Here is a 21,489-nt window from a genome sequence, read left to right as displayed (position 1 = left end):
GTCAGTGTATGCTTAATTTTTAATTGGTCCTTTTTGATATCCTTCAGGGTCTCACTAAAAATCTTGGAGGTTTCTAGAAGATTCTTGAGTAACCTTATAACTGTAGTTTTAAACTCTATATCCAGTAGTTTGCTTTCCTCCATTTCTGTCATTTGTGACATGTTTCTTTGTCTCCACATTTTGGCTGCTTCCCAGTGTTGATAGAGTGGCTTTGTGTGCTAGGTGTCCTATAGGGCCCAGTGGCTCAGCCTCCCCAGTCACCTGAGGTGGACACTCTTGGTGCACCCCTTTGTGGGCTTTGTGCACAGTCTTGGTATAGTTAAGCCTTGATTGTTGTAGGTATCACTGGGAGGAATTGACCTCCAGGCCAATTGGCTGTGAGAATCAGCTGTGTTTATGGTGGGAGAACTTCTGTGCTGGAGACACCCTTATGGTGCAAGACTTGCTTCAGTGGGGCTTTGGTGCTCACTGAGTCTGCCCCCTGAGTGTGTCCCTTATGGATCTGAGGAGTTGTAATCTGGATGGTCTCACTCTGACCACTGGGTACACTGACTCTTGGATCTCCAAGGAGGCGCAAAGTCAGCCACTGCCTGAGGCCACCCAGCAGGAGCTACAGAGAAATCTGCAGATTCCTCCTCTTTGTTTGGGGTTTGGAGGTGCCTAGATGAGGCACAGCTGTGAAGCAATGTAGGCTGCTGAGGAGCCTTAGGCCTTCTTTTGGAAGCTCTGGGGTTCTTTGACCCAGCTGCAGTTTGTTAGGTTTTAGATTGCAAAAGGCCAGTCCATTCATATGCAAAAGCCTCTGCATACAGCTTGGGTGGGGCAGGGTCTCAGGGAATCACTGGGCGGTGCAAACAGCAATGGTTGCCTGTCAGCCCTGCCCCAATAGGTCCCTGGGTCTCTGTGTCCTGCGGTCCCGTGCAGGAACAAAGAATGCTGTGAGCACCTCTGAGAGAAAGCCGCCCTCGCGTTCCGGCCTGATGCCAGACAGTCCAGTTTTCTCCCCGTATGAGTCTGGGTCCCCAGAGTCTCGCCCGGAACTGGAGTTCAGAGAAAGCGGGAGCTTGTATCTCCCTCCCGATTGAAAATTGCCATCCCGTTTCTCGCACCTCCGTACCTTCGCTCTTCCGCACCTTCTACAAGTCTCAGTGCGCTTTTCTCTTTCCCTCTAGTTGTCGAACTTCCACCCAGCCAGCCTTCCCGTGGTTCTGGATGATATCTGTTTTGTCTTTTAGTTGTAGTTTTGATGTGGTCGTGCGAGGCAGCAAGTTCAGGTGTTTACCTATTCTGCCATCTTGGTTCCTCCCTGTATTGTCCTTAGATTGGTCTGTTTCACCATTATTTTGAAGAATAATTTTGCTTGATATCCAGTTCTAGATTGGCAGATACATTCTTTCAAGATTTTGAATGTTTCATTATAAAACCTTCTGGCTTCCACTGTTTCTGGTGAGACAATCAGTATCAGTCTTATTTTCGTTTCCTTGGAAGTTAATCTCTTTTATTGACTGTTTAAATTTTCTTTCTATCTTTGTCAGAAGTGTTTTTCAGATAGGCATCATTTTGGTTTCTTTTTATGTAATATCTAATTATCTGCTAAAATCTCATCTTTTATGCTTGAACATATTGAAGTTATTTTTAAATATCTGCCTGATTATTATTTGACACCCCTGCATATCCGTTTTATTGTAGATCGTTTATTGTTTTTCTTTCTTAGCTTCCTGATTGCTTGGTTATTCATTTGTTTGCTTGTTTATTTTAGCCCCAAACACTGTATATGAAAAATTATAGAAATACATTCATACCTGGGGTGATGTTTTCTTCTTGCTTAGAGCATTTTGCTTTACTTAGGGCTGGCAGCTTGGGACATTAGAATCCATGATCACTTAGTCCAGTTTCAGGACGAGAGGCCTGGAAGCTGGTCTTGGCTCTCTGGGAGGGCCAGTCTGCTTCACTCTCACTAACACAGGTTTCTCAGTCTTGACAGGATTGACCTTTGGCACCCATCAGATGCCAGCAGCATCCCTTACCCAGATGTGACAGCTGAAAGGTCTCCAGAATTAAAGAAATGTTTGCTGGAGAACAGAATCACTCTACTTAAGAGCCACTGTCTAACACATGTTTGAGCCCAATTAAAAGTAGTGGGTTTGTCTGGTCTCACTTTGACAGGCCCTGGAGTCCAGTGTTTATCCCAGTGGCTCTGAGATTGCCAAAAGGAATTAAATAATTCATAATTCATTTCAGGTGGATTTCTGTCAACAATGGTTGTAATAAAAAACAGTACTTTTGGTACTTAGGAAAACAGTCTTCACTTATTAGTTGTCTAGTAGGTCACTAGTGATCTGAAAAATTCAGTTATGTGGCCCAGCTCTTCCCTTGATTTTAGATAAAATATGTTTTGTAATAGTTGAAAGAGTAGCTAATTGACTTTATAGAATTGATACAGTAATTATTTTCCTTTTCTAGGTCACCTACAATGGCTGGAGGACTGTTTGCCATGAATAGAAGCTACTTCAGTGAACTTGGGCAATATGACAGTGGCATGGATATCTGGGGAGGAGAAAATTTGGAAATATCATTTCGGGTAATTTTATTTTTTTTGCATGCTTCGTTGTTTGTATGTAATGAAATATAATTTTCATCCATGATCCCGTATTATCTGTAAATTCTCTTTATCTTTATTAAGAAATTATCCTAATGATTGCTACTTTGCCATCATCTGAGATATGGGTAATAGCCATTCAGAATGTCAAAAGCATATAAGCAGCCTTATATTTATAAGAATTCAAAAAGGAATGATTGGGTGTCAATTCAGAGGACTTAATGAGCATTTAATATAGTTTTGTTCTTGCTGTGTATAGTCGGGATCAGATTTCCCTGATTGCCCAAGACTGACTGGTTCACAGTGTTTCCCTAGAGAAATTAGTAATAGCTCCCCATTTCACTTTTAGAAGTAGCCCAGTCTATATGACAAATTTTTCATCAGCTCATGTATAGCGTACTGAATCCCTTTCATATACAAGTACCTTCAACCTGAGGAAGAAGAGAGAGGGAGGGAAAGAACTCAGAAGTCCCCGTTCCCCACCTCCCATCTCCTGATCCAGATGGATCGACATTCAGACAATAGCACAAAGCCTTGTGCTTATGTCATTTTGTATTTCTGCAAATGTATTGACCACAGTATTTTTACAAGGTAGCTTTTCTTACATAATCTTTCAAATTTTAAAGTTGAAAGGAATAATAGATATTAGTTCAGTCTTATTTTGTAAATAAGGTATTTGAGTCCCACAAAAATTAAAATAACTGTATAAAGTAACTCAGTTGAAAATAAACTTTAAACCAGAACCAAGATCTTTTATATCTTAACTAGAGTTATTCTGTATATTTTATACAACTTTTTTCTTTAAAAAATTATATATACATTTTATAAGAAAGTACTTATAAAACTGAAATTACAGGACCTGTTAAGCATTCCTTGTCCCTAAGTCCTAAAGATCAAGTTTTTTGATCTAGTAAAACAATAGTGTATGATAGTAAAAGAATATTACATTAAGAGTTTACTTTTTAAAAAAATCATACAGATGGTTATAAAAAATATAGCCTTTGACTTTCTTCTATTTGAATAGTTACATCTATTAAGATAAAGCATCTTGCAAAGTCCTACAAACAGCTGTTTAATAAAGATTAGTTTTACAACAAGTCATACACTGACTTCATAGCACTGTGAGGCAACTATTGATACTTGCTTTGCTTCTGACCAGATTTGGATGTGTGGGGGTAAGCTCTTCATCATCCCTTGCTCCAGAGTCGGACACATTTTCCGGAAAAGGCGACCCTATGGTTCCCCTGAAGGCCAGGACACCATGACACACAACTCCTTGAGGCTGGCACACGTTTGGTTGGATGAATATAAGGTGAGCGTAGATTTCTCATTGAGAAGGAAGAATTAGGCCATCTCCTTTGGGGATGGCTTTGGTTGCTTTTCGCTCTTGCACATTTCTGTTTGGGGGACCATCTCCTTCTAGGTTCCTTTTCTCTCGCTTTTCTTCGCCTAGGGTTTCACTCTTTTCTGTTTTGATCTTCTTTTCATTTTCTAAGTGACTACTCAATAAGAGGTAATGTAGCCAACCAGGATCAGAAGAAACTCTGTTTCTCTTTAGTTTCTTTAGTCGTTCTGGTCCCCCTCCTGTAACTCCCACCAAACCTGACTCTGGTCATGTTGTATCCTTCCGGCCGTCTTCTCTGTTAGATGCAACCTGCAATATTATTTTCTTTGCAATAGTTTCATTGAGGTATAATTCACAAACAATTTTTTAGAACATTTTGTCACCCCAAAAAGAACTGTATCCTACCCTAGACAACCAGTAATCGGCCGCCTCATTTTATGGATTTCCCTATTCTGGACATTTTATACAAATGTAATCTCGCAATATGTGGCCTTTTGTGACCATCTTTTTTCATTTAGAATGATGTCAGTTTCATCCATATTATACTATGTATCAATTCCTTTTTATTGTGAAATAATATTCCATTGTGAACATATTGCATTTTGTTTATCCTTTCATGAGTTCATGGACATTTGGGTTGTTTCCACTTTCTGACTCATGAAAAATGCTGTGAACATTTGTGCACAATTAATTTCTTTACACAAGCATTTATTGAGCACCTACTGCATGCTACCAGCTTATGTCAGGTTTGGGGGGATACAAAGATGACTAAGGCATTGCACAGTAATTTTTAACACTGAGGTAAATGCAAGTGGAGGGGTCCATACGTGTCCTGTGGGAAGGATGAAGCGGCTTGCTATACTTGGGGAGAAGAGGTAGGCACCTGTCACTCTTCTACAACATTGGTTGCCTCCTCCCTACATTGAACTGAGCTCCTTGAGGTCCCGCTCTATGCTAATCATCTTGGAATCACCACTGTATAACATAGCAGCTCTCAAAATGTGGTCCACAGACCCAGGAAAGTCCTGAGCACCCTTGCAGGTCATCTGTTGGTGCAAAGCTGTTTTCACAGTCAGATTTGTAGTGAATGTGCCATGTCACCATGTTGACATCCTCTTAGTGTTCTCTCTTAGTGTTCATAGCCATTATGCAGAGAGCACTTGTGCTGTGGATTGGAGACAGTGGTTGTCACCAGGAAAAATATGTGCAGGCAATCATATGCAGATCTTCAGCCCTGCTGAAGGTGTCCATCAACCTTTTGATGGACCTCCTGCATTTATTATGCTAACTACTGTTCCTAACCTCCAGCATATCCCCCTTCTTGTTTTAATTTAAAAATCAATCACATTCATGTCCTTTTAAATTGCTGCCAGGCATCAAAGGAATCAGTCTGCAATAAGCTACTTTCTGGGCCAACAGTTCTTTGAGTTTCCTTTCCAGTGTCCAACAGTTTTTTATGGGTTCTCTTCCCAATCACTGTCTAATAGTTTTTCCATGGGTTCCCTGTGACATGACACTAATGATACTCTAGTTCTGGATGGTGGACAAACGGTGAGCAATGTCAATGGTGAGCAATGTCAATGCAGTCCAACCGTCTTTGGCCTGGTCCTGGGCAAAGCTGCTGACTGCTAGCATGGCAAGGCATCTTCACCATCCTCATCTCTGGACTGTTTCTCCTCTTTTGTCAGCGTGTTGCTTGGGGCCACTACTGCTATCTGTGGCTGGAGTAATCTGGTCAGTTCCTCTCTCAGATCCATTGTTGCAGGAATCCACATGTGCTTGGAGTTTTCTGGAAATACATAAGCATATTCTCGACCAAAGGTTAATAAAGTGATCCTTTCTATAAACTAGACCAGCTGTGGGCAAACTACGGCCCGCGGGCCGGATCCGGCCCGTTTGAAATGAATAAAACTAAAAAAAAAGACCGTACCCTTTTATGTAATGATGTTTACTTTGAATTTATATTAGTTCACACAAACACTCCATCCATGCTTTTGTTCCGGCCCTCCGGTCCAGTTTAAGAACTCATTGTGGCCCTCGAGTCAAAAAGTTTGCCCACCCCTGAACTAGACTCTCGGGATCTTTTCATTTTTCTAACCATTTTCCTTTGGCTTATTCTGACACCATGTGTGTCTTGCCATCAGCATTACAAGTGAAAAAATTTTTAAAGTAAAAAACTTTAAAGTCATTAAGGCTTGATGTAATTTCCGTACAGGATATTTCTCCACTACCCCCACTTTTTTTGTTTTAAATATTATTAAGAGGCTTTTGGAAATCTTGCAATGCAGTCTTGATAGCTTTTAATTCAGTTCTTAGCACAGAAGTATGACTGGTCTAAATTCATTGCATGATAAACAGCTTTACTATGAGATGAACCATCAGTAAAAAATTAGTTAATGCTTCAAGAGTAGTTTCCTGCCTAGTACAACTAAGTTCTCTGGAATATTCACTTATTTTAATTTGCCAATTTAAATTAGTCTGAAATAAGGCTTATTTTTTAACTTCATTTGTGCTTCGCTGTGGACAGTAAATGACACTAATTGAACTTCCGCTATCAATATCTTGCTTTCTCTCTTCTTCTGGCACTCCTATAATTCGGATGTTGGTACACATGAAGCTGTCCCAGAGGCTCCTTACACTATCTTCGTATTTTTGGATTCTTTTTTCATTTCGCTTTTCTGGTTGGGTGTTTTTTGCTTCTTCGTATTTCAAATCTTTGACTTGATTCTTGCGATCCTCTAGTCTGCTGTTGGATCTCTGCATAATATCCTTTATTTCAGTCAGTGTATGCTTAATTTCTAGTTGGTCCTTTTTCATAACCTCGAGGGTCTCACTAGATTTCTTGAGGGTCTCATTACATTTATCGGCGGTCTCACCAGACTTTTTGAGGGTCTTACTAAATTTATCGGCAGTTTCTAAAAAGTTTTTGAAAACCTTAAAAGTGTGGTTTTGAACTCTATATCCAGTCGTTTGCTTTCCTCCATTTCTGTCATTTGTGACCTGTTTCTTTGTCTCCGCATTTTTTATGCTTCCCTGTGTTGGTAGAGTGGCTTTGTGTGCTAGGTGTCCTATAGGGCCCAGTGGCTCAGCCTCCCCAATTACCTGAGGTGGACACTCTTGGTGCACCCCTTTGTGGGCTTTGTGCACAGTCTTGTTGTAGTTAAGCCTTGATTGTTGTAGGTATCACTGGGAGGAATTGACCTCCAGGCCAGTTGGCTGTGAGAGTCAGCTGTGTCTACGGTGGGAGAACTTCTGTGAAGACACCCTTATGAGGCAAGACTTGCTTCAGTGGGGCTTTGGTGCTCACTGAGTCTGCCCCCTGAGTGTGTCCCTTATGGATCTGAGGAGTTGTAATCTGGATGGTCCCACTCTGACCACTGGGTACACTGGCTCTTGGATCTCTAAGGAGGTGCTAATTTAGCCTCTGCCTGAGGCTACCCAGCAAGAGCTAAGGAGAGATCTGCAGATTCCTCTTCTTTGTTTGGGGTTTGGAGGTGCCCAGATGAGGCCCAGCTGTGAAGCAATGCAAGCTGCTGTGGGGCCTTGGGCCTTCTTTTGGATGTTCTGGGTCTCTCTGACCCAGCTGCAGTTTGTTAGGTAATTTTAGATTGCAAAGGGCCAGGCCATTCATATGCAAAAGCCTCTGCGCACAGCTTGGGTGGGGCGGGGTCTCAGGGAATCAACAGGGCGGAGCAAGCAGCTATGGCTGATCCTCAGCCCTGCCCTAAGAGGCCCCGCGTCTCAGTGTCCCGGTAATCACTGCAAGCACCTCTGAGAGAAGGCTGCCCTTGAGTTACGCCCGATGTCAGACAGTCCAGTTTCTCCCTGTATGAGTCTGGATCCCCAGAGACTCGCCCGGAACTGGAGTTCAGAGCAGTCGGGAGCTTGTGTCTCCCTCCCGATTCAAAAAGACAACCGCATCCTCAGTTACCAGCCCTTTCCACGTGCGCCTCCGTACCTCTGCACTTTACTTCCGCACCTCCTCTGAGTCTCAGTGTGCTTTTCTCTTTCCTTCTAGTTGTAGAATTTCCACTTAGCCAGCCTTCCTGTGGTTCTGGATGTTTTGTCTTTTAGTTGTATTTTTGAAGTGGTTGTGCGAGGCAGCAATTTCAGGTGTTTACCTATGTCGCCATCTTGGTTTCTCCTAACTTTACACTTTTTTTAAGAACATATTTCAACTAAAATACAAAACATATTTAATTAATAGATTCAATTCTGTCCTCTAGATTTTTTATATGAGGCAAACTCAGATTAACATTTCAGTATCTGTCATTTCAAAATACCTATATATTCAACAAGTTTTTTATTATTTAATTCAGTAAACTCCAAAGTTTTAAGTACACCTCCCACTGGGGATGTGCCCGCAACCCAGGTACATGCCCTTGACCGGAATCGAACCCGGGACCCTTCAGTCCGCAGGCCGACGCTCTATCCACTGAGCCAAACCGGTTTCGGCTGTCCTCTAGATTTTTTATATGAGGCAAACTCAGATTAACATTTCAGTATCTGTCATTTCAAAATACCTATATATTCAACAAGTTTTTTATTATTTAATTCAGTAAACTCCAAAGTTTTAAGTTGCCAACTACTTTGGAAAACTGTTTGAGGCTGGTGAGACAGGTTTGACCTAGCCTGGTTTATTTAAATGTAAAATTGCCACATTCTTTCTGCCGGGGGAAGGGCAACCAGCCCCTTCCTCCAACAAGGATCAAACCCCCACTATTAATATACCTATAATTATAACTGAAAAGCTTTACTACAAATTCTTTATTTTAGCTACATCCACGTTTCAACAATTTTGAGATTTAAAGCCAATTATTATTATCCAAGGCATTTTCTTTGGCATATTCTGTAGCAGAGATAATTTACTGACTTTCTAGTGGCCTTAATGTTAACTTTGGAATGCGGTCTATTACTATTCAAAAACTACTCTTTATTATGGAAACACCAATCTTGTTGCTTAGAACCTGCCTGTATTCTTTCCCTGGGTTATCTCCGACATCTTTTTTTTTTTTGAGAAAAAACAGTCTTTGGTTTTTCTATATCATCCGTAAAGGGAGTTAAACTTAGCCCAGAACTATCTAAAATCCGAAATTGGATGGTGCGCGCATTTGTCTTAAGCCAGCTTTCTCTCTTTACGAGTACAGAAATCCCAGATGCATTTCTTAATTCTGTAAAACTTTTAAATGACAAACTGGGAAAGAAAAATCATGGCAAAGATGAGACTTTTCGTAGCACTCTCGGGAGTGGGCGTCCATTTTACAGGATCAGCACGTGTCTCCCAACCCCCACTTCCTGTTTCCTCTGGGGAAATTCAGTAAATGATCTGGCTGCATTTCTTTTCTTATTAAATTAAAAGCATGCTTAATAGAAAATGACAGATCAACAAGACTAAATAAATCAAAGTTCTTTTCCTGAATGTTTTCCTATTCCGCTCTCCATGGCATTGACTAGCTTTAAAGTTATATTTGCTAAAATCTGCCTGTCCCAAGGCGCCCTATGGTAATTTTTAAACAAAGCATTAGAGTCTCCCTGTGAGAGTGTTAATAGCTCCGCCCTCTCTAGCTGTGGAGTCTCTCCATAATAGAGGCGGATCCGGTGGGGACTTTTGATTCCCAATATGAATTAGGCATTTTGCAATTTGAACAAGAACCCACATAGTTAAAGATGACAATGGCACTCTTTTTCCTTGAGCATGATTTAAGAATGTGCCTAATGACATTAGAATTTCTTTATCCTTGAGCATACAAGCTAAAAATTTACAATGGTATTTTGCCTTTGAACCAAATTCTTCCCCATTATAGTCTGGCTAGAAAAAGACGTTCCTGCCCAGTCTGGATTTGCAGCTTCCAAAGCTGGTGCAGGCTTTACGGGTAGTGAATCTCCCCACCGAATTTACTGGTGGACCCCCTCACCTTTTACCGGTGATCCCCACCTTTACTGGTGGAAAACTTCTTTTTGCTCAGGCGAATAATCTTCTTCTCTAGATGTCCTTGTCTCAGGTCGCATAAATGCCAGGGTGTTATCCTGCATCTACTAGGGTTCAGGAACCTGGAGAAGGGGCTGTGAGTAAATTAATAAAGAGACTAGACACGAAATGTGAACTTGGGAGGCATTTTTCGGGGGAGCCAGGGAGGCTTAGCTTTAGTAACTGAGCTCCATGAATCTCTGTACCCAGGGCTTTTTATTCATACATTTTGCCCTCTAGAAAGCAGATATATGTATCAAAGGTAAGGCCTGGTAAACAATAAAGGACCATCAGGTTGGGGGAAACTGCCCTCAGCTGTCTGGCAGCAGGCAATCATATGCAGACCCTCAGCCCTGCTGAAGGTGTCCATCAACCTTTTGATGGACCTCCTGCATTTATTATGCTAACTACTGTCCCTAGCCTCCAGCATGGGAGGCAGGGCACATGACCAGGTTGTGGGCTTGATCCCCAGTGGGGTGGGGTGGACATGTGCAGGAGGCAACCAATCAATGATTCTATCTCTCTCCCTTCCTCTCTGAAATCAATAAAAAAAATAAATAAAAGCTATTAATGTTTAATGTCACCATAATTATCTGAAATAGTTTTATTAAAATATTTTCATTAACTTGTATTTTTAAAAATATATTTAACAACTTACAGGCTGAATGCAGACATATGAGAATCCAGCTCAGTTCTTTTTAACCATGGAAAAAGATTTGCAGGAATACAAAGCAGTGTCACTGTTCTCACTCCATGTTTTGTTCCAAGCATGTTATGTTAATAGGCAATGAGTTTATTTTTATTTTTTTTAAATATATTTTATTGATTTTTTACAGAGAGGAAGGGAAAGGGATAGAGAGTTAGAAACATCGATGAGAGAGAAACATTGATCAGCTGCCTCCTGCACGCTCCCTACTGGGTATGTGCCCGCAACCAAGGTACATGCCCTTGACCGGAATCGAACCTGGGACCCTTCAGTCCGCAGGCCGACGCTCTATCCACTGAGCCAAACCAGTTTCGGCTGGATTTATTTTTTAATGACTTAAATGTTTTTAAACTTGTGAATTGTAACTTCTGGTATGGTAAATATCAATAGATATAACTCACAGAAACAGAACCTCCTTGGAGTCTTCAATAGTTTTAAAGAATATAGAGTCCTGACAAACAGTTTAAAACTGCTAACCTCATATATAGCCTGTTTCATCAATTCCAAGTGCATTAGAAGCAATTTAAGATGTCTTATAATCATTGTCAATTATGGAACTAACTAGAGGCCCGGTTCATGAAATTCGTGCACTGGGGGGGGCTGTCCCTCAGCCCAGCCTGCACCCTCTCCAATCTGGGAACCGTTGAGGGATAAACCGGCAGTCGGACATCCCTCTCACAATTTGGGACTGCTGGCTCCCAACCGTTCGCCTGCCTGCCTGCCTGATTTTCCCTAACTGCTTCTGCCTGCCAGCCTGATCACCCCTAACCACTCCCCTGCCAGCCTGATCAACACCTAACTGCTCCTCTGCAGGCCTGGTCCCCCCCAACTGCCCTCCTGCCAGCCTGGTCACCCCTAACTGCCCTCTCCTCCCGGCCATCTTGTGGTGGCCATCTTGTGTGAAGGTGTGATGGTCAATTTGCATATTACCTTTTTATTATATAGGATTGTGTAAAAACTTTCTACTGACATTTTCTGTTAATATCAAGAAAACACTGGCATGAAAAATATTTTTGCTCATCCATTTTTTCAATTCTTTAAACCTCAGATGTAATTGATGATACTCATTTTAACAAAAAATCCATTCCCTTTCTCAATTTTCTTTTTCAAATTCAGGAGCAGTATTTTTCCTTAAGACCTGATCTGAGGACAAGAAGCTATGGAAATGTCAGTGAGCGTGTTGAATTGAGGAAGAAGTTGGGTTGTAAATCATTTAAATGGTATTTGGATAGCATTTACCCAGAGATGCAGATATCTGGGCCCAATGCCAAACCCCAGCAACCCATTTTTATCAACAGAGGGCCAAAACGCCCCAAAATCCTTCAGCGTGGAAGGGTAAGAAAGTAATCTTATCAGAGTATTTCATTAATGTTGTATGATATAGTAAGTGACATTATAGACTTAACAGATGTTTAATGATAGCCTTTAGCTTGTCTTCCATTATGTTCTTTTTATGAGAATTTCCTCTACTCAGGTGTAAGACCTTAGACATTTTAATATCTTCCCTATTTTCAGATCTTTTACTGCCAGTGATAAGAGCATGACTTTTGTAGGTAGATACATATATGAGTATTTGGCAGAAACCTGATAATTTAGGAAAACAAAGAAATTGGGGCAGCTATATATTGTTTGGCCTCAGCTCTGGGAATTGACTGCAGACAGAAGTAAAAGGTGGGTTAGGGTCTAAGTGTTGGTACAAGGTGAAATTTCATATCCGATGATCTGAACTGAGCAGAAAACCCATTGACCAACCACATTTGTTTAGATGTTCCCTTTTGTTTCTTAGAGAATTTCTTCACAATTAAATGTTAAGGATCTAGCCAGAAATGCTTACCGCTTTCCTGAATCGTTTCTTAGAATTTCCTTTTTGAAAGTTGTGTAATGTTGTCATTATTGCCCAGTTTTCTCCTGTTACAAAGAAGGTGCTCCCCCTCCAGGTTCTTTCACAATGCCAACGACTAAGTGGCCAGAATTCAGCCTAGAGCTTTCCCCTTACTTGTTCTAAGACTTTAAAAAATCATCAAGATGTTCTTAGGTGTTTTCTGCTAATGAAAATTAGTTACCAGTGTATGTCCATGTAATTAATCCCTGGCATTATTCTTGCCTTGTACATACTCATCTTGGTGCTTACAGCCGTCCTTGTACTGAGACCCTGTGCTTTGCTTCTCTTACGCATCGCACTTTTAGAATTCCTATGGCATTTATAAACTGTATTTATCTCCAGTTCAGCATGTACATTACATTACTTATGTAGTGTCTCCTTTGCTTTATACCTTTGTTCTTTTTCCCCCAATTATCTATTTTAGTGCTAAAATGATAGTTTGATTTTCTTCCTTCCCTATAGGAGACCAGTAAACCTGTAACTTTAGGTAGAAATTCCATGTGACATTGCTTGCATATGTTGTTAAAATTGCCTATCACCTTGAAGTCTATTGTTATGCTCCTATGTACTAAAGCTAGAATTTAGGAATATAAAATGCTTTTATGACATTGGAATTCATACTACTGGAATAATATTTTCATATTTCATCCCACACCTCCTTTTCTAGCACTGGTCTTTCTTCGATGCTGGGCTTCATGAACATTCTTTTCTTTTACAGCTTTATCACCTCCAGACCGGCAAGTGTCTGGTGGCCCAGAGCCGCCCAAGTCAGAAGGGAGGCCTAGTAGTGCTTAAGGCCTGTGACTACAGTGACCCGAACCAGGTGAGCGATGCCTTTGTATTCAGAGCCAGTCCCTGAAGGGTGTCCTTCAGTGAAGGGAGGGCAGACGTTAGATTTTAATCTGATCATAGTAGCATTTTGTTCCTTTAGAGCATTATTTGAACGTTGCAGTTACATAGAATGAATTGAAAGATATGTGAATTTGTGAGAAATGGCAAAGGAAGAGCACCCCCCACACACAAACATACCTCCCCTTTGGCAGCCATCGCTTGTTCTCTGTATCTGAGGATCTGTTATTGTTGTTTTTTGTTTATTCCATATTTAAGTGAGACCATGAGTTATTTGTGTTCTCTGTCTGACCTATGTCACTTAGCATAACACCCTCTAGGTCCATCCCTGTCATTGCAGATGGCAATATTCATTCTTTTTTATTGCTGAATTGTATGTATGTACCACATCTTCTTTATCCATTCATCTATTGATGAACATATCGGTTGCCTCCATATCTTGGCTACTGTAAGGGGTGCAGATATCTTTTCAAGTTAGAGTTTTTGTTTTCTTTGGATAAATAACCCAAAAAGCGGGATTGCTGGGTCATATTGTAGTTTTATTTTAATTTTCTTGAGAAACCTCCACACTGTCTTCATAGTGGCTGCATCAGTTTACATTCCCACCAACAGTGCACCCGGCTCCCTTTCTCCACATCTTTGCCAACATTGTTGTCCGTCTGAATGTCCTCTGTCCATTTTTAAATTGGATTGTTTGTTTTCTTGGTGTTGAGTTGTATGAGTTCTTTGTATTTTGGGGGGTATTAACTCTATCTGATGTGTCATTTGCATATATCTTCTCCCATTCAGTAAGTTGCTTCTTGATTTGTTGGTGTTTTCCTTTGCTGTGCATAAACTTTATTGGTTTGGTGTAGTTCCATTTGTTTATTTTTCTTCTGTTTCCCTAGCTTAAGGAAACATAATCCATGTCTTACAGAGTGTACGTCTTTTATCTCTTTGGTTAAATTTATTCCTAGGTATTTTATTCCTTTGATGCTATTATAAATGGCATTATTTGCTTATGAGCATTCATTATTGGTATGTAAAAGCACAATAGTTTTTGGTGGAGTTTTAGGGCTTTCTGATGTAATGGCATGTCATCTATAAATTCGGATAGTTTTACTTCTTCCTTTCCAATTTGGATGCTTTTTTTTTTTTCTTTGACTGCTGTGTGTAGGCCTTGGGGTTTTGATCTTTTCTTTTCTTCCTTAGATCTGGATTTATAATGAAGAGCATGAATTGGTTTTAAGTAATCTCCTTTGCCTGGATATGTCAGAAACTCGATCATCTGACCCACCCCGACTCATGAAGTGCCATGGGTCGGGAGGATCCCAGCAGTGGACCTTCGGGGTGAGACGCTTGCTCAGGGAGGATGGGAGGAGGCTCATAGTCCACCTGTAGAAGGGTGTTCTGAGCTTGCAGCATCCTGTACCTACTCTTAACACATTGCGGACCAGTGGTTTTATTGCTGGCTTTACCCAGTGGCCAGATAGGTTTCTATTGAACGAGTACAAAAAACGTTTTACATAAATGTTAAAGGCATGCATTAAAATTAAATACCCATTGCATTTGAAGTTATTTATTACATGTTCTTACAATCTAATATCTTTTTAAAGTGTGATACTTTGTAAAACACTGTGTAATGTGAAGTGAGAATTCTCGTGATTGGTCCGCAATGTGTTAAGTACTCCACATCTCTCTGGATCACTGTATCTTCTTTACCTTATTTGGATAGTAAGTGTTGTAAGTTACCTCTTTCTTCATTTTTCAGAAGAATAATCGGCTGTACCAGGTGTCAGTTGGACAGTGCCTGAAAGCGGTTGATCCACTGAGTCACAAAGGCTATGTTGCTATGGCAATCTGTGATGGCTCCTCCTCACAGCAGTGGCATTTGGAAGGTTAAGGCGGATGCGATGACTGGAATGGAATGCTTGTCCTGGGAAGATCAGCAGACGTGAAACAGCAGACATACTCTACTGTCCATTTCGGAGCACCAAGTGACCATCAGGCGGTGAAGAAGTATGTGACGTTGAGGTCATTTCTAGGCCACTGTTAAGGAACTTCTTATTTAATGGTAGGAAATCAGAATACAGTTTTAATATAAAGAGTCAGGTTTATACAGAAGGATTATACCCAGGAAATTGCTAGGTCTATTCAAATTAGTTTATGCTTTTTAATCCCCTTTAATAATGGAATGGAATGTGTCATGATTTCCTTTCTTAGAAGACTTCATAGCAGACTAGTTAACTTTAAACAAACTGACTGAATCCATACATTGTTTATAAGATCATATTTAAGGGGTGGTTAACTACTATAAATTATTTTCATGAATTATGGTACTATAGACATTTAAAATAAAGAATCCTTTTAATTATTTACCTTTTTGTAGTGGAGACTCAGGTCTGAGCTGTCCTATGTCTGTGATGCATGGTAAGAAATAAACTTGGATTCAGCTGATGAACCATGTGCAGCTCTAACTGTAGGGAATTTTCAGTTTCTAGGCTTGAACTAGGAGTTTGAAACTGAAGGTATGTGAATTTGGATACTAAAGTTGCCTGTGAAACATACAGGTAGAGTTGTTGAATAGGTTGTTGGATCTAGAGGTCAAGATTTTTATGTCAATTAAATATAAATTTAGGAATCCTGTGTATGTATTACATGCCCAAATATAAAGAGTTTTTAAAATCTTGAATCACAAAGCAGTTTAAGCATCATATTAGAAACATGTTGGAGAATAATATATCTGCATCCCAAACTTTTTATCAGTCCTTCAACTTCAAAGACCAGATGGGAACATAATCAAAAACAAAAAGCAGCAAGCTGGCAGATTTAAGCCAAATAAAATCAATAAATGCCCTAGTAGAAGGCGGAGATTGTTAGATTGGATAAAAAGATGAGAAAGTACATGCATGTTGAGCAGTAATTGCAAGACATCTGGAGTAGCTGTATTTATATTAGTCAAAGGAGGTTTCAGAGCAAAGTATATTGCTAGGGATAAAGAAGGTTGTTAGGGGTCAGTTCATTAAGAGGAAATAATCCCAAACAACAGAACTTCAAAATACAAGCCACCAAACCTGTTCAAACTTCCAGGAGAAACGTTGTCTACAGGTATGAGATTTCCACACAGCTCTCAATAGCGATAAAACAAGTAGAAAAATACTGTGAACCAACTTGACATAAGTAACAGGGAACACTCCATCCACTCAGAAACAGTAATTCTTTCCAAGTACACCTGAAACATCTACCAAGACAGTATCTTCTGGGACAACAGATTCAGCTCACGAAACATTATAAACCAGATAAAAATAATAAAGATCCTGGAAAACCTACCAGTCACACCGCCTCAGTAGCCTGTGGGTCACGGAAGCAACCAGAAGGCTACTTTTGCTGGCTGGTGTGGCTCAGTGGTTGAGTATCGACCTATGAACCAAGAAGTCACCCGTTTGATTCCCAGTCATGGCACATGCTCAATCCCCAGTGAGAGACGTGCAGGAGGCAACTGATCGATGTTTCTCTATCTCTCTCCCTCTCTCTCTAAAACCAATAAAATATAAAATATATATGCAAAAGGCTATTTTCAACTGACTGAAAATGAAAGCATATCAAAGACTGTAGGTGCAGCTAACTCAGTCCTTGGAAATTCACAGCACTAAGCCCCTAGATTAGACAAGGGTTAAAGGTTTAAAAATCAGTGAGTTAGGCTTTCATCTTAAGAAAATAGAAAAAGAGCAAGTTAGAGCAAAGAAGCAGAAGAAATATTGAGTATCAGAACAGAAACAAATGAAAGTAGAGAAAATTAGTGAAACCAAAAACTGGATTGAGAACATCAAAAGTGGAAACCTCTCGTCAAAAGAAAAAGGACACAAATGACCAGCATCAGTAAAGAGAAGGGCAGCCTTCCTAGAGTCCCAGATGCTAAAAAGGAGGAGCAGGAACCGCCCTCCTGCTGGGGGGATGCAGCATGGCGCCGCCACTTTGCAGTACAGTTTGGTGGTTTCTTACAAAACTAAGCCCTAGTCTTTGGTCTGACCATCAAGCTTCTTGGTAATTACCCAAAGGAGTTAAAAGCTTACACTCCCTCAGAAACCTAACTTACAGCAGCTTTATTCATAATTGCCCAGAATTGGAAGCAGCCAAGAAATCCTTCAGTAAGTGAATGGATAAACTGTGGTGCATCCAGACAATGGGTATTTTTTAGTGTTCAAATAATTGAGATATCAAGCCACAAAAAGACATGGAGAAACCTTGAATACATATTCAGTGGAAGAAACCAATCTGAAAATCTTCTTCCTGTATGAGTCCAGCTGTATGCCATTCCGGAAAAGGCAAAACCACGGAGATGGGTGGTTGCCAGAGGTAAAGGGAGGGAGAGATGAACAGTCAGAGCACAGAGGATTATTAGGGCAGTGAAACTATTGTGTATGGTTGGGGTCCAACCCCAGCAGGTCCAGGGGTTCCCAAAGGTGTGGACAGATCCGGCGAAGAAGGAATGACACGGAGACAGTGTTCAGTTGATCAGCAGTCTAGCCAGGTTCTCTAGCCAGGATCTCCAGCCAGGTTCTGTGTTTATTTCTGCTGCTATATCTGTATTTATACCAGTTGATCTTAATCCTATCCATTCTTTTCCAAAGGTTAGGGCATTTGTTATCTCCATTCCAGGGAGTAAAGATTATGTAGCTTAAGTGTGATTGTTCGTAGTTAAAGTGATTACCCCCTGGCACTTAGTTAAGGGGTTTTACTGATAAAAATCCCCACCTGGGGAAACAACCTTTCTCAGAGAGGTGACCTTGGTTAAAACACATAGCGCTAAGAAGGGGAGCAAACATATTAAGAACAGTATGCCATATACACCAGGTCCCTTGAATCATAAGCTGTGCAGATGTTTCTTCCCTGCAGCGACTGTCAAGCAGCAAGGGTGGTCCGGCTTCCGGCAAATTCCCCCTTTTTTATTTTTTAAATGATAGCGCGTGTAAATCAGAGGCCACCTCTCGGATTGGGCTGTTCAAGACTTGGAAGAAGACTGATAGGCAATGATAGCGAGCATAGTTATAAACATAGTGGATGGAGTGCACAAGGAGCCTTGTTCCTGTAGAAGGTTGCTGGCCTCTTCAGTCAAGGGATTTCAGCTGTCCTCAAGTCAGTGGTTTGGTTGTCCTTGTTGATCTGGCTAGCGGGCGGCGTCATTGGTGATGGGCTTCCCGAAGTGTCAGCGCGTTGGAGGGCTGGATCAAAGGGTCCATCGGGGCCGTGCTTGATGGTGGTGTTGGTGTCCAGGGAGGAGTCAGCTGTGCCCTCTGGGTCGGCTGATATGGATGATACTGGGAGGAGGAGGATGAGGCGGAGATGGAGGGTGGTGTGACATAAGGTCAGACTAGATGGTCTGGAATCCACACAGGTGAGTCTGCGTCCTGTGGAAATATACAAGCATATCCTCTCCCCCAGGTTAAAAGTACATCAGGTCCCTTCCAGGCTCCTGTAAGTAAGTCTGTCCATTTGACGAGGGCTTTAGGTTTAGTTAGATTAGGGTTCCAATGTCTGTACCTCGGGGAATTTCCCTCAGAATTTACTCAGAGTCCTCGGACTTGGCTGAGAGAGTAGCTTCCACTTCTTGCTTTTCTACCATCTGCTGGGCCTCAGTTGTTAACTTCTTCAGCTGACCCCATGTTGGTACCTCAGTCCCTTGCATAGCCTTCCTTTTCTTCTCTTTTCCACTTTTCTGTCATCGGGGCAACTCTAAGTCTTTGGAATGATGGGACAAGGAGCTTCTCTGGGTCCATTGTGGTGATGCACGTAATGCTCTGGTACCCAAATTGTCTGCACTGCTCCTTCTAGAAAGATAGAAAACACAACCTCTTCCCCACATCATTACTAGATCTTGTAAAACTCTTGTCTGGTTTGTGTATCCTTCTACCAGACTGAGTTGGCAGAGGCTGTTGTACAGGAGGCCCGATGCCTTTTGGCTGCTGTACAACCCTCTGCATTGTATTTCTTAAAAAATTTAACATATCCAAAGCAGGCATTAAAAAGAAAAACCCCAAATGCTCAGGTTTCAATGAGCTCAGATTTCCTGTAAGGTAGAAGTAATGCACTGTCCATTTACATGCGTATGTTTCTGACCCAAGCTAAGGGGCTGGGAAAAAACTTGGAACAGTCCCAAGTAAATTTGGGAAGCCAGAGCAATGATGAAAACGAAGATTTCTCAGAAATAATTTTAAGTGGGGATAATCCTACCTGGGTAGTGCTTTTATATGGGTTTCTCAGCATGAGTCCCAACCGCACAAAGCACCTTCCAAAACTGGGGTACCCAGTGTCACAAGTATGGCAGTAGGTCCAATAGGCTGGATACGTAGCCCATGTAAATAACAGTGAAAGCAAAGGTCCAGACACTGAGACTTGCCCTTGTGTCCCACAGCTGGAAGAATAAGTAATTGACCTTTAAGTAGTTTTCCGCTTCTTGGCAGATGGCCGTTCAAATACATCTCGTACCCCAGCTGCCTTTTGTTTAAAGAACTTTGTGTTCTGGGCACTCGCTTGGCCCCATGCTGAATCAAAGGAGGTGGTGTCCTGGTCCACAAGGTGGGTATATTTGGTACGACCAGAGCGCCCAAAATTCTTGACCTGCATGACTTTGGGAAGAATTGTTTTGTTGAAATGATCCTCCAGGGTAGGTGCGCTGAAATCTCTCTTGTATACTTCTTCATCCTCATCCATGAAGAAGGCACCCCGGTGATAATACTTCTGTAAGAACTTGTATTTGTCCTTAACAGCTTTGTTGGTAATAACTTTGCCATTTGCACGAAGCTCAGCTCGCCTCTCTTCCTCAGTCAGGTTTCGCATGCGTTCAATTTCTGCTTTCTCCTTCACAAGCGCTTCTCCATCTTCTCTGTCCCTCTTGATTCTCTTTAGTTCTCAAACTTTCCATGCCTCATATTCCTCCTCATCATTTTCATCGTCAGTATTCAGCGCATCCAGTGCAGCCAGGGATCGCTTGTTTTCCTCCAGCTCTTTTTTGGTCTCCTCTTCTACAATCTTGAGTGTATACTTGCGTCTCTCCTCAGCCATGCATTTAGCCTCCTGCTCCAGCTCCTTCTGTTTCAATGCTTCAGCCTCACGTTCTTTAACTGTTACTCGGTCCTTCTTTCGAATGAAGACTGGCTTAAGGCGAGGCTCCATCTCATCTTCACTGTCTGTGTACTCTTCATACTCGGACTCTGATTCTGACTCCTCCCCAGAACGTCCTTCATCTTCCACTTCCATGACTTCCATCTCTTCATTTTTTCTCTCCTGTGCTCGTTGACGCATCATGCCGTGGCGCCGCTCTATTTCCTCATCATCAATTTCTTCCTCTTCTTCCTCACTGCTATCTTCTCGTTCCATGCGCCAAGCATCTCCTTCTACTTCTGAGTCACTTTCTCCTACCACTTCAGGTTCCACTATTTTCCGATGTTGAGCCAATCTCTCTTCTACATCTTCACTAATACGGTTCTTCTGCAAACGCTGTAGTCGGGGGTCGCTAGATGAATCCTCCTCCTGGTCCTCAGGCTCTGCTTCTTGTTCTTTGGCTTTCTTAATGAACTAAATTCTTCATCCTCCTCATCTGAGGACTCCATAGGGGCATAGTCTGGCCTCTTTCCCAACACATAACGTTTCACCTTCACTTTCTCCATCGAAATCTCACCTTTCTCATTGCGGACCGGGACAGCCCCGGCCGTGGACTGAATGGGCAGCTGTTTCATGAGTGCGCTGGGGGCCGACATGTTCATGGCAGCGGCAGGACTCCGGGCACTTCCCTGATTCCAAGTAGTAAACAGCTATCAACGGTAGAGCATGAGACTCTTAATCTCGGTCGTGGGTTCGTGCCGCACGTTGGGCGCCAATTGTTGGGGTCCAACCCCAGCAGGTCCAGGGGTTCCCAAAGGTGTGGACAGATCTGGCGAAGAAGGAATGACACGGAGACAGTGTTCAGTTGATCAGCAGTCTAGCCAGGTTCTCTAGCCAGGTTCTAGCCAGGATCTCCAGCCAGGTTCTGTGTTTATTTCTGCTGCTACATCTGTATTTATACCAGTTGATCTTAATCCTATCCATTCTTTTCCAAAGGTTAGGGCATTTGTTATCTCCATTCCAGGGAGTAAAGATTATGTAGCTTAAGCGTGATTGTTCG

At 41.7% G+C, this 21,489-nt stretch overlaps 1 protein-coding gene and 1 pseudogene across 1 annotated transcript in view; one reads left to right on the top strand and one right to left on the bottom strand.

The window, feature by feature from the left end:
• The window catches only part of GALNT11 (polypeptide N-acetylgalactosaminyltransferase 11), a 73,903-nt gene extending 57,934 nt beyond the window's left edge, over positions 1-15,969 (top strand). The window contains exons 8-13 of the mRNA XM_023743891.1: positions 2,464-2,581; positions 3,759-3,911; positions 11,735-11,953; positions 13,219-13,323; positions 14,541-14,678; positions 15,100-15,969. Coding sequence (XP_023599659.1) covers positions 2,464-2,581; positions 3,759-3,911; positions 11,735-11,953; positions 13,219-13,323; positions 14,541-14,678; positions 15,100-15,231 — 865 coding nt within the window. The 3' untranslated portion in view covers positions 15,232-15,969. The remainder of the gene's footprint in view (positions 1-2,463; positions 2,582-3,758; positions 3,912-11,734; positions 11,954-13,218; positions 13,324-14,540; positions 14,679-15,099) is intronic.
• Positions 15,970-19,008: 3,039 nt separating this feature from the next.
• Positions 19,009-21,194, bottom strand: LOC102426228 (annotated as a pseudogene).
• Positions 21,195-21,489: the final 295 nt, after the last annotated feature.

The sequence above is a fragment of the Myotis lucifugus genome, unplaced genomic scaffold (assembly GCF_000147115.1).
Source record: "Myotis lucifugus unplaced genomic scaffold, Myoluc2.0 scaffold_418, whole genome shotgun sequence".
Classification (NCBI taxonomy): Eukaryota; Metazoa; Chordata; class Mammalia; order Chiroptera; family Vespertilionidae; genus Myotis; species Myotis lucifugus.
Note: the sequence above shows the minus strand (reverse complement) of the source record. Positions and strands in the feature narration are given on the sequence as shown.